General features: G+C 39.0%; 1 protein-coding gene across 3 annotated transcripts in view; it reads left to right on the top strand.

Moving 5' to 3' along the window:
• COL4A5 (collagen type IV alpha 5 chain) overlaps window positions 1-12,896 on the top strand; it is a 79,785-nt gene that overhangs the window by 23,768 nt on the left and 43,121 nt on the right. For all 3 annotated transcript variants that reach the window (XM_042876734.1, XM_042876733.1, XM_042876732.1), the window contains exons 3-9: window positions 6,953-7,042; window positions 8,244-8,288; window positions 8,976-9,020; window positions 9,127-9,189; window positions 9,913-9,966; window positions 10,969-10,995; window positions 12,290-12,370. In XM_042876734.1, coding sequence (XP_042732668.1) covers window positions 6,953-7,042; window positions 8,244-8,288; window positions 8,976-9,020; window positions 9,127-9,189; window positions 9,913-9,966; window positions 10,969-10,995; window positions 12,290-12,370 — 405 coding nt within the window. The remainder of the gene's footprint in view (window positions 1-6,952; window positions 7,043-8,243; window positions 8,289-8,975; window positions 9,021-9,126; window positions 9,190-9,912; window positions 9,967-10,968; window positions 10,996-12,289; window positions 12,371-12,896) is intronic.

The raw sequence follows: 12,896 nt of genomic DNA, 5'->3' as shown, positions 1-12,896 counted from the left end.
AAAACTCATAGTAATTTATGGTGCTGTACTTATCATCCAGATGGCTGTAGGCAAATGAGGTCATTCCTTGGCATTTATTTACTTTTAGTTCATCAGGTATACTTACAATATACATATCCAGTGAAAAATAACATAACATTGATGGCAAGTTTAGAGTTTGATTAGGTTCAATCAAACTTCAACCTCAGTGGTGCATTTCCTTCAAATAAAGCTGGCTAAACCAGATGTATCATAACACTAATAACAGGACTACTTTAGGTTCAGTTTGAGGGCATTCCAGCAGTAGGCTTTACATTCCTAATACAACCATAGCAGGTGCAACTTTGGAGAATCCATCTGTGGTGTACAGTTAGCTGTTTTCTGAATTAGTCACAGATATTTTGTGAAGTCAGTAAACAAAATTATCTGGCAAGTTAGGTACAAAAACTTCGGAGTACGTTTTCTGGCCTTCTAAATAAAATAATAATGGGAACATAGTGTTTTTGGCACCCACTTCTTAAAGTGGTAGGCACATAATGCAGATTTCCACTCTTAGAACGGAAGATTTACTGTGAGATCTGATAAATTTGGATTCCTTCTGCACCAAAGTCAAGTTAAACAGTGTAAAAGTCTGTCAGGTCTCAGCATTTTTATTAAACAGCCTTTCAGAAGCTTGCAGGCCATCATGACAGAAAATTAACAATGAAAAGCAAAGCCTGCACTCTTAGCTGTGATAGGTTGCCTATGCGACTGGTTTGATCATACACATGCCATTACGTTAGTTTCCCTATAATTATGAAGGCACCAGTATACAAGATATACAAGAGCCTCACTGATGTCCATAATGCTTTCTGTTAACTTTCTTTTCCACAACCCTAAACTTTTTCTAAAATCTTGCACAGTTGCAAGATATCTAGAGCTGTCCTCAGATGATGAGGCTGATCCATCACAGCATATCAGTTACTTAAACATTTGATGCGGGTTTTCAAGTCTGATACCTCTTTGACCAAACTTTCTTGCAGATTATCTTTGTACCAGTTGAGTGTAAACTTGTCACAACAAGCTTCAGGCTTCTGCTTTGTATTTGATGCTTGGCATTTGGTGTTTGTTCTTCCTTCTGTAGTGACCTCTGAACCAGAAGTCAGACTCCATAGTTCCTTGTCTAATTGGCATATAAACAGCGTTGGGCAAGGAGCTGTTTAAATAATCATCCCTCTTTGATTCTCCATTGGAAATGTGACAGTGTACTTGTAGGGCTACTGGAAGTCAGGTGTATGGAGCCTGATGATGTACTGGGAAGACAAGAAAAGCCTTGTCAAATGCACTCAGCTGAGCCCTGAACTTCTGTTTCCTTGTGGACCTGCAACTAGCTTCTGCATCCAAGTTTCTGTCCACTTGCATTAAGTCAACTAAGAAGTGCAGCTTTGTTCAGCTCTGCAGAGCCTACTGTGTCTCTTTGCAGACTCAGAAGTAACCTTCTTTCTAAGTATCCTAGAGTTCCCTCCAGGATATCCAATTTCTAACAAAATAATACAAATTGAACTGCAAATAGGAAAACTATTTTCATATTTTTCCTTGGGCAACTGCAGCTCTTGGTTAATTGCTTCATGCCATCAATGATTCTGCCTTGAGCCTTTGTAGCAGTAGTACATTTTCTGTTGCACCAAAGCCCTGTAAGTTTTATCTTTTTTTTTTTTGGGGGGGGGGGGGGGGGGGGAAGGGAAATTGTGTAGTATAGGGGAAAACATGTATAATATGTTCTCATGAATAAACAAATAATTTACTAGAAAAGTTAGAGAAAACTGGTAACAGCTTTCTCCATTCTGTCCTGTGCTTGCAATAAGCTGCTGCTTAATAAACTGGACCTGGTAAGAACCTATTGAAACCAAAGGAAACAATTGAGCTGCTATATACAGGAAATTAAAGCAAATGATTAAGCTGGTATATATGGATAATTACAAGAATTGCTTGTGCTGGTCTACTACATGTGAATAATTGATTCTTCCTTAAGGAAATGAATGATGATTAGGTTTGAAGTAAGTGCTGCCTGGCACTTATGAGATGAATCTGCTCCAGTGCTGCTCCAGCTGATGAAGACTGAATGGCAAAGGCTACAGCCTCTTGGTCACCAAGAGGGCATGCTCTCCAAGATTACTGTGGTTTTGCTTTGAAGTAGTGCTGTTAAAATGTTTTCCTACCTCTCCCTAGTAAGGTCTTCCCATTCCTTCTCTGAGGCTTGGGTTTAGAGCTGTCAATGTATCATCTCGCTGAAAACCAAGTCTCTAGCTGTGATAGAAACATGTGGTTCAAGCTGGGAGGTGTTACAGGGCTTTTTTTTTGTTTTGTTTTTACAACATCTAAGGTGCAGTTCCAGCTCTAAATAACTAGGAGTATGTTATGCTATTCTAGATGATCATACTTATTTAGTGCTACCCATTCTAAGTAAGCTAAACAAACCAGTCAAGAAGCTACCCTTTATTATGTATGATTAGTTTATGGCCTTTTAGAAAAGGACTTCAGAAGATGCCAAGATAACTGGGTTTATTGATCACAATATAAGAGGTGCTGAAGAATCCTGTGGCAAGTTCCTAATGTATCTAGGTAAGAGTTTAGTTCACAGGATTCTGGCAAGAAAAACTTGTAATGCTGAGTTACGAGGACAGTTTGGATGCAAGGAGTCTGTAGCCTCTTACAGAAGCAAATAAAAAGAATCTTATTCTTGGAATCTTCTGATATATGTATTTGGAGCTCTGAGTTTCAGGAGGCAATTCAGTAAAATCATCAAGCAAGGTTCCAATTTTCTTCTGCATTTATCACAATAAAATGTAGTGCAGGTGTGACAAACCTTCATTGCTGTATACAAATAGCTAAGAAAAAATTGAAACTTCTCAAACTTCAGTCACTATCATGAATAATTACATGCTTCATAAATGATGTCTCATACTGCAATAACATTGTCCTGTATTCTGAGATGTTTACAGACCCCTGTGACTTCTTTTGGGAGATAAAGCAGGTCTGCTGAAGAAATCCTGTGTTGAAGAATACATATTATGCTAGAGTGAATTTTTTTCATTGTATTCTACCACAGCATTAAACTGTCTTCAACACTGCTTGTGTTTGTGGCTGGCTAATGTGTGTGGTTTTTGAGTAAGGCCTTGATTATGTAGTTCTGTTTGTTAGTGCTTTTAATAGGAACTGTCACTTAAAGCATAAGCTTAGGGTATTTTGTAAATGTTTTTAATTCTCATCTCTGAAGTAACATTTGTGTTCAAGCTTGTAAGTTGACAGTTTTGCCACATCTGTGTAATTGGTTGAGGGCAATTGCATTGGAACTACTTTGAATTTATCACTGAGATCAGAATCCGACTCCTTGCCCATTCCCAAAGGTAATGATGGCTTATAGCTGATGAATCTTTATTCTGCTACGGAATCCTGTACCTGTAGGACTGGAACATGAGGTCTGGGCTGACCCAAAACTTTGCTATTTTGTTTATTTTAATAGCATCAAGTTTGAAGCAAAAAAATATTCAGACTTACTTTTATTTTTACTTCTTGTGGGTTTTTTTTTTTTTTTCCTTTGCTTTAGGAAGAACAGGCTGGCAAGACTGACAGTTTTTGCATCTGTAAGAAAATATAGTGCATGTTACCTGGAGACTTCAACCTCACTCCAAACAACATAGTGTCCTTTACTAGCTTTGACACCAGGGGAAATTTGTTAAATATGTCTTTTCTGTTTCAATACGTGCTTGCAAGGAAACACAGGCAATTTTCCCTAACAAATTCAGCATTGCAGCATCTGAATCTTGCTGCATACAGTACCCTATATACAAGATGTACAGTAGGAAAGTCTGGAGTAAGAACAAGCTGTATCTGAAAACTCTTCTCACTTAAGGGACACTAGAACAACACTAGACTGTAGTCTGTAGACTATATATATATGTAGACTGACACTGCAACACTAGAAAAGAAAACAATTGTTGGGGGGAAAAAAAAAAAGTATCTCCCAACATCTGTATTCCGGAGAGCTGGATCAGCTTGGCTTCTCCCCCGGCGCTCATTTCTCTAATCACAGTTTTTTTTTTTTTTTTTTTTTTTTTAATCCAAAGTAGTGATTATAGCCCTACTCTTCCCCCTGTATCTGGTTTGGTACAGCTCCCTCAGAAAGCATTTGGTACAACTCCTTAGCAGTTTCCAAATCTAGTCCTTCAAATTGTCTTGTTCTTGAGTGTCATTTGCTGGCAGACTCCCCTGGCATTGCTCTCACAACGGTTTCCTCATGTAATGCTCACATTGTAGTTGTTCACTTTCAAAGCTGAGAAGAAGAAATTAGGCTTAGAAAATCCTGTTTTCACAGTTGCCTCCTGTATTTCTTTCAACTGTTTGACTTAGTTTCCTCTTTCACTTTGAAAGGCTGTGGCTTGCCAGTTATGTGGCTGTTCAGAGTGGACACCTCAGAGCAGTTGCCCTTTAGAGAACCATCTGTCAGCAGCAGATGCCATAGAAGACCAACCTTCTGCTAGAAGTTTTTTCTAGCATCCATTTGCAGATGTCACTTTCTCTAGCAAAAACATGAAATGTGATCAGTGTAAGATTAATAGGCATTGTGTAGCCTAGCTTGTACCTGATGCATCTGGCATGCCTCTTGTATGTATTTCCGTAGTGCAAACACTGTTCTTGCCAGAGCTTGCTCCCAAGTCTGGCTCTGCCTTATGTTTTCCTTATTGGGCACTCCCAAATTCCTCCTCCTCTCTCCTTCAAGGGCACACTAACCCTTTCATATCTGGGCCTGAGCTTGTAACATTTCTCCTATCTTGCATTTCAAGTGAAGCAGCATCAGCTGTATAGCTCCATGTGAAAGAAGAGCCTGGAGTTCCGCATGCAAAAAGGCACTGCTGAATTCAAGCTAACCTGAATTTGTATAGTAATCAGCATTTCCATGGGGGGAAAAAGATACCTGTCCTGTGTTTCAAAAAAACAAAACAGAAACAACCCAAAAAATAGTAAAAAAAAAAAAGAAAAAAATCAAATACAGGAATAACAAGAAAAACAGTAATAGTTTTGCATTTTAATAGAGGAACCAGGGTTAGCTGACCAGATAATAATCCTTATCCTAGAAGTTTATCTGAATCTCATTGTGGATAGAACTAAAGTTACAACTCACGTTTGGCACACAACATACAAGCCCTAATCTAAAGGACTTCTTGTTTTCCAAGCAAGCAGTATTGCAGGCAGCAGAGTACAGGTTGTGAAGAGAATCCCTGTTACTCTTACTATTTTTTGGGTTGTTTCTGTTTTGTTTTTTTTTTATGTTGATCAACACATTCTGTCAGTGTTTTGAATATAACTGCTAGTTTCTTGTCCTCTGCAGTGGAATGCAGAGCACCTGCTGAGGTAGTGCAGTGAGAAAATCAGAATTTAAGAGTAATTCTTAACCCTGCTATCCTACTGAGTACCTAAAATCAGCATAGAGATGCTGTGGAAAGTAGAAGGGAGGTCAGCAAAGCCATAATGTTACCTTTCACATGTTGTGTTCGAGGCTGCAAGTAGATGCTTCTGTTGTCTTGAAGTCTCCAATTTTCAGTTCTTTGCTAACATTGTCCTCTTGAAGATATGGAATTCCTGCTTCAATTCCTTCCCCTGGCTGAGGAGATATAGGCGGAGCCTCCCAGTTCTTTAGGGAACACCATAGCTGACAAATTAAGAGGTAGTAGGTACAGGAGCTGCTATTTGAATTTTTGCTGAAGTGGTACAAGAAAATGAAACTTCAAGATGAATTAAAGAACGCACAGAGGACTGCACAGCTCAAACCTGGAGCTTATAAGGTGCTTGTTAGGATGCAACAATGAGCTCAGGTCTCTCTTTTGTTGGCAGTTCCTGGAACTGTGAAAAAATAATTTGGGTGTATCTATGTAAGTTGCCTTGCAGGTATCTATAAAGCAATAGGAATAATGCTGAATGATTGCTTCTTAATACTGTGTATTTGCTGGTTGGTAGAGCTGTAGGAAATAAAAATTGATGTAATGGAAGAGTATACAACAACCTGTATGCAGAAAAAGGCACACCAATTCTGGTGTTTCCTAACTTCCTTATAGTGATTGTAACTGTAATATTTATTTATTTGGTTTTTTTTGTTTGTTTGTTTTTGTTTTTATGAATCTATTGTGTAGAGAAATAAGAGTAAATATTTCTTGAATTTGCAGCTGTGAACAGCCTGAAACTGCAGGAAAGCAGCATGTTATAACAAACAATTTACAGAGGGGCATACTGTGGTTTATGGTAGAGGTGTATCTGTTACACTGAGCTGTCATGGCTAATCATTGCATAAATACTCACTGAAATGTGGTTGCTGCTTGGGAGGTTAGAATTTTAGCATGAGGTGTGAGGTTAAAGGGATGAGAAATGTTATTTTGGTGTTGTCTTATCTCTGTTTCTCTTGATTTACATTGTAAGCACTTAGGACTGGAACCGTCATTATATTCTGTCTTTAGAGAGTGCTTTACCTGCAGCGCATGGCCACAATCTCAGTTACTTGTATATAACAAAGAACAATCTTGTATCTGTGAAATGATGATAAATAGCACAGTATAGCAGCAGTCCATACCCATCTGAGCACTCCTGTAGGTATTGCAGTGGAAGCTGAGTTTTCAGGAGAGACTTGATGACTAACAAAGCTATGCTTTTAAGGAAGATGGGAGAGTTCTGTGCAAATTATCAGCCCAGAAGAGTTGCTATTGAAATGTACTGTCAGTAGGTGGCTTAAGTAGTGGATAAACATCTATGAAACCTGTTTAAGGGGTGTAGGTAAAAGCAGTGCCTGTGTACAGGAATTTCTGTAGCTAAGCTGGTGGGATCTGTAATTGCATTGTTAGAGTTTGTATGATAACTTCCTGCTGAAATGCAGAAAAACAGTTTATTTTATGAATTTCTTTCAAGTATCCTTTGCTTTTGTCATATGCACATATCCTTTCTATAGGGTGAAAGGGGATTCCCAGGCTTGGAAGGACAGCCAGGTCTGCCCGGGTTCCCAGGCCCAGAAGGGCCTCCTGGTCCCAGAGGTGCAAAGGTAAGTCCCAATTCACTTGGACAGGATGGAAATGCTAGGTAGCGTTAGCTTGCTTGTAATGCTGTTCCCATATCATTCCAGAATTCTTGATTATCATCAGCTTAATAGTAAAAATCTTCAATAGGTCGTATACCAGGTTAGGGTATGTTAGATTGTTTGAAACAGTCAACCATAAGAATGTTGCTTTATGTTTCCCATTGTTCACCTACATGTGCCTGCAAACACTGTACCTGCACTTGTATCCTTTCCTTAGGACTGTTGCTAAGGTCAGAGAACAGGTTTGGCAAGGCTCCGTGATGTTGCTATATTGCTGCTTGCAGTAATGCATTACTTGATTTACTGATAAGAGTGGTGTTCAGCTCCTGGAGGGGCCCCACCATTTTGGGCAGTACTGCAAACTAGGATTTGCATCTGGTGGCATTCCTGGGCTGGGTTTGGGTTGAGTGATGCAAATGAAGACCTCACTGAACTCTGCAGAGACAGCTGAGGAATGTTCCTTGTGTTCCCTGCAGTTTCAGTTTATTTTTGTTTGCTACTGAATTACATTACCTTGTTCAGATGGTATACTATAGTATTAAAATGTTGAAATGCCTTTCTCTGAATGCATTTATATTTAATATATATATAAGCTTATCCAGGATCTGCAAGTACCTGCAATTTAAACTAACAGAAGCATAGCAAACATGTGAAAAAGAGATAGTGGGTAAGTGATAAGAATAATCAAAAGGCTATGCTGAGAGAGAGAAAACTAGCAGTATAACAACAGTGAAACAAGAAAAGGGTCTTCTATTAGAAGCCACGATTGTGTTTTTATTCTAATAATGCCCTTTCTTCTTGGCGTTTTACTATGAAGTTTGATCTTTTCTATCTTGTGTTGCCCACAAGAGGTCACTGCAGTATATTTGATGGAAGAAAGAAAGTGCTTCTGTGCAAGTTGAAGTAACGTTGAGAAATAACCATTTCCTCTGTTGTGGCTTATCAGATGCAACAGATGCTTTTCAATACGAGATCCAATGCCAAAAATGAAATTACTTTGAACCTTTTTACTCAGAAAGTGATAACTTATGTAACTGTTAGCCATCTTGTTATAAAAATTAAGAGTAACTTTTATCACACGGTTTACTTTGATAGAACAAAATGACTGCAAACTTGAATGTTGTTTTGTTGGTGTGGTTTTGGTTTTTGTTGTGGTTTTTCTTAGGGTGATGATGGACTTCCAGGACCTATTGGCCCCAAGGGAATCAGAGTAAGTATTGGTACCTTTTCCTAGTGATATGCTGGAATTATGGGTCAAGCTGTGTATGAGACAGGATCCTTACAGAAGTGATTTTGGGGGGAAAGAGTAATTAAGGAGAGTAATGTATCTATCAAGTAGAAAAGATTGTATTACTTTATATAAGTAATCTAAGATTGTGTAATACAATTAATTACTGCAACAATTTATTATGGTACACAATCTTATGTGTTATTTATAGCATTTTTTCATAAAGCCATAAAGGAGAGTAATCCCAATACTGTGTGTATGTTATATTAGTATGTCAAATCAGTATGGGAGAGATTAATTTGTCTGGAAACCATTTACTTTTTGTGAATTCGCTTCTTTTTGTCAGACTCCTCAGCTGGCAACAATTGATGCATCGCTGTCTCCAGTGGTACATGGTCTTCTTTTGTACCATGAGTTGTTGCTTTTTTCCCTTTGTGCATCTGCATACTATTATCTTAGTTGTCCTGCATGGTCTTCTCTGTGTTTTTATGTTATTCCCCTGAAAGAAATGTAAGAACCTTGATGGCTGCCCAGTATGACATTCTTATTTTACCGATGATTCTGATGTTTCTTTTTTTGTTATAGGTTTCCTTTAGTATTTTTGTAATTCCTCTTATACATCCAGTGGCACCATACTGTTTCAAACACTCATGGTTAATTTCCTTTTAGGGTCCGCCAGGGCTCCCAGGATTTCCAGGAACACCAGGACTTCCTGTGAGTAAGAATGGGCTATATAGATATGAAACTGATCCATTTTGTCTTTCTGGCCCAGTAGGCCATCCTGTGAGCTAACTGTTCTATCCTGTTTTCATCTTCAAAGGGTTTACCAGGACAAGATGGGCCACCAGGACCTCAGGGTATCCCAGGCTGCAATGGAACGAAGGTGGAATTCCTTTAAAATTCTTAACATTACAATAATGTGATAAAGAGCTCCTGCTTTTCTGGCAGTGGCCAATGAGTTTAATTTATTGTGATACTTAAAGTTACTGAGCTGTGCATGTAATTCTGGAGTGATTCACATGCACCTGAGACTAGAGGTCATGACCTGATATCTAAAGCAGCAACTGTTGATCACAACATTAGTACTCTGCAGCCATCACTGTTAACTTCTTTGGTACTTCTTCCAACACTTAATTTTTTGATTGACAACAACAGAGGAATGTGTCATAATTAGAATAATATGCTATAATCTTTGTAGTAGACTCTTGCTACCACAGAAAACTTACCACAAAACAGTGGGACATTTTAATTATTACTTTTTAATAATAATACCTTGAAATACTGACTCAGTGTCCTTGTTGGAAAGGGTTGATTTTATTCAAACGTGTTGCTTAGCTTCAGTTTATGATCTTTCTTCTTGAGAAGCTGATCTTTAGTGCTGTACTTTTTCCCTCTCTGCATTATAGTAGCTTGCCTGGAGGTTTGAAATATCTGAATTTGGAAAGCTCTGTTTCAGTCACTTGTGTGATTTTTGCAAATCATTTAACCCACAGATTATTGCAATTGCTAGCTAACAATGAAACTGGGCTTTTCAGTAACCATTTGCTTATCTGTTTTTTTTATGTTTCATTTTGCTTTTTGGCTAATTGTCATCTTCAACCCTAAGGGAGAACGTGGATTCCCAGGCAGTCCAGGTTTTCCAGGTTTACAAGGGCCTCCTGTAAGTACAAGTTTTCCAGATCAGCTGCCTGTAATCCACTGAAAAAATCCTACCTAAATCTGTGAAAGCTCAGTTAACAGGTTATGATTAATCAAAATATTTTAGATGTCCAGCAGAAGAGTGAGCTCTTCTGATGGATGCTGTGGCAAAGCGAATAAAAAGCCTTTTGAATTCCCCCATGCTGAGATACTTTACCTGCAGAAAGATGCGAATACATGCATATGTGTCAGAGGGGGAAGGTCTTGTTACTGTCCTCTGATATGTGTGTGTTTGTGTATGGTGTTAGTGATGATCAATGAGACAGAAGAGATAGAATGGTTTGGATTAAAAGGGATGATGATCTAGTTCTACCCACTGGCCATGGACAGTGATGCTTTCCTCTAGACCAGGATGCCCGAGTCCCCATCCCACCTGACTCAGGACACCCCCAGGGATGGGATGTTTTCAGCTTCTTTAGGCAGCACTGTCGGTGCCTCACCACCGCCATTGTGAGGAACATCTTAATATCTAAATCTCCCCTCTTTTAGTTTAAAACTATTCCCCTGTCCTGTCACTATCCTCACTGATAGAATCCTTCCCCAGCTTTGCTTTAGGCCCCCTTTAAGTAACTGGAAGGCCGTTAATAAGGTCTCTCCAGAACCTTTTCTTCTTCAGTCTGAACCCCGACTGTCTCAGCCTGTCTTCATAAGGAGAGGTACTCCAGCCCTCTGGTCATCCTAGTGGCCTCCTCTGGACCCACTCCAACAGATCAATGTCCTTATGCTGGGAGCCCCAGCGCTGAACAGAGCACTGAACAGACAGGATAATAGGAGGCAATAAAAAAGCAAATTGCTAGTAAATGGAAATATAATGCTGAATATTTACTATCAAAGTACTTCTTTTTTTTCCTTTTCTCTTTAATGCTTGTCTCATGCAGTAGATCTGATCAGTGGTTCGCAAATAACATACCAATAACTTATTTCTGTTGATCTTTCTTTCATTTTTTGTTTCTTTTAAAAAAAGGGACCCCCTGGTCTGCCAGGTATGAAGGTAAGTGTTCTTTACTCTTACTCTAAGTACTAACCAGGCGTGAGTGTGCAGTGTGATCTGGCAAAAGTAAGCTGCTTGCTTTCATTACAAGACCATATACATCCATTGGAATCTGGAGTGAAATTCTGCAAAAAAATTTATTGCTTCTAAGTCATTCCAGTGCAACTAACTAGAAACTGCATTAGCTTGACTTCAAACTGTTTTCTAAAACTCATTCCCTTGGGAATGTGAAGGACAGCACCTGTTTTGAGAGGCACCAAGTTAACAGAAGGTCTACAAACATCTAAATGCTCCAGTAGTCTGTGTGTGCACTCAGAAACGCAAGTAGAGGTTAAGCAATAGTGACTCAGGTATCCAGTAAAGGGAATAGTGCAACATCTTACATTCCTTTTGGAAATGTCCTTCCCTACTGTTTAGACTACTTACGTAAATGACTTTTTTTTCCCCTAGTGTAAATAGTCTCACGATCTGATTTGGAACCTTTGAGGATTCCTTGTCAGTTTGGAGGGGGGGGGTTGTGTTGTTGTTGTTTGCTTGGGGTTTTTTTGTTACTGTATTCATGGCCTATTTGAGCATGAGTCAAAACATTAGTTTTGATTCACATCTATTTAAAAGGAAGCCTGACCCCACACACACACAGTTATTCCATTAAACCCCTGACAGGACAGCGTAACACATTGGTACTGGGAAATGATGACTATTAAACTAAACTGCCTTTCTCAGCCCCTTTCATCCCAGTCATTGTGCAGATATTACAATGCTAGCTGATCATAACATTTACATGGAAAACAAAGATGTGAGTTGAAATCAGTAATAAATACCTTACTTTAGGTCATGAAGTGTGACTATTACAGTAGCATACACAACATTAGTCTCATGAAGTTGGACACTGGAAAAAGCTGAAAGCCTTCTTTCCATCATGTCATTGAAGTTTTCTGTATGTGGATCTTGAATGTCTCTTTTGTGAAGCATTTATATTTCAATCCCCATGGAATTTGATGGAATGCTAATATATTTGTACACACAAAAAGAGAACCCTTAGCAGATGGTAGTTTAGCCATTTAAAGAATTCTCTAAATATGCAATGATGAATCTGATTAAAAGAGGTATTTCTTGGAGAATCTAGTGCTTAAATTTTAAGCTGGAGCATACATACATGGCTCTACATAACTCTAATAACTCTAATTCTCTCATAGTTTTAAGAGTTGTTTTTTTTTTCATCCTTTGGAGTCAGAATGGTGATAAAGATTTGTTGAATATGCTAATAATTAAAAGCCAGCTGGTTTTCTTCTAGGGCGAACCAGGTGAAATAATTACATCCTTGCTGCCAGGACATAAGGGTGACCAAGGATTTCCAGGTCTTCCAGGGATACCTGTAAGTTGAATAAAGTTCTATTAGACTTGTTTTACCAAAGATGTAAAAGGAAGAATACTTCAATTACAGTGCAGTTGGAACATTTGATGGTAGGGAACCCTGTGTGTACGTGAAAGGGCAAGGCTCACATTTACTGTACCTCTAGTTTACACTGTGAGGAAGGCTTCAAAAGTGCTTCGTGTTGCTCTTATTAGGGTGGCCCACAGAGGACAGAGAAGTCCCCTACTCAGGAAAGCAGTGTCCAGCAGACAGCAGTACGCAGTTATTGACTTGCTTCACTATTTCCCCTTCCTGTTGCCACTTCCCAGATATTCTCTGTATTAATTCTGGAGCTCCCTTTCCTTCCTTACTCTGAGGTGAAGTGAGTAATAATCTGCACTTCTGGGCTGGAGCCGCTATTTTCACTGGGGGAAAGAGAGGGTAATGTCTCAGTTGTTCTCATGTTGCATCTCCTGAGCAGTGTTTCTGTTCCCCCAGCAGTCTTCTGTGAAAACATGCAGTGACTTCAGGCCCTGTGCTTCCCCTC

Source organism: Lagopus leucura, unplaced genomic scaffold (assembly GCF_019238085.1).
Source record: "Lagopus leucura isolate 7727_CA_CO unplaced genomic scaffold, USGS_WTPT01 Super-Scaffold_100016, whole genome shotgun sequence".
Classification (NCBI taxonomy): domain Eukaryota; kingdom Metazoa; phylum Chordata; class Aves; order Galliformes; family Phasianidae; genus Lagopus; species Lagopus leucura.
This window is presented reverse-complemented; position numbering and strand designations above follow the sequence as displayed.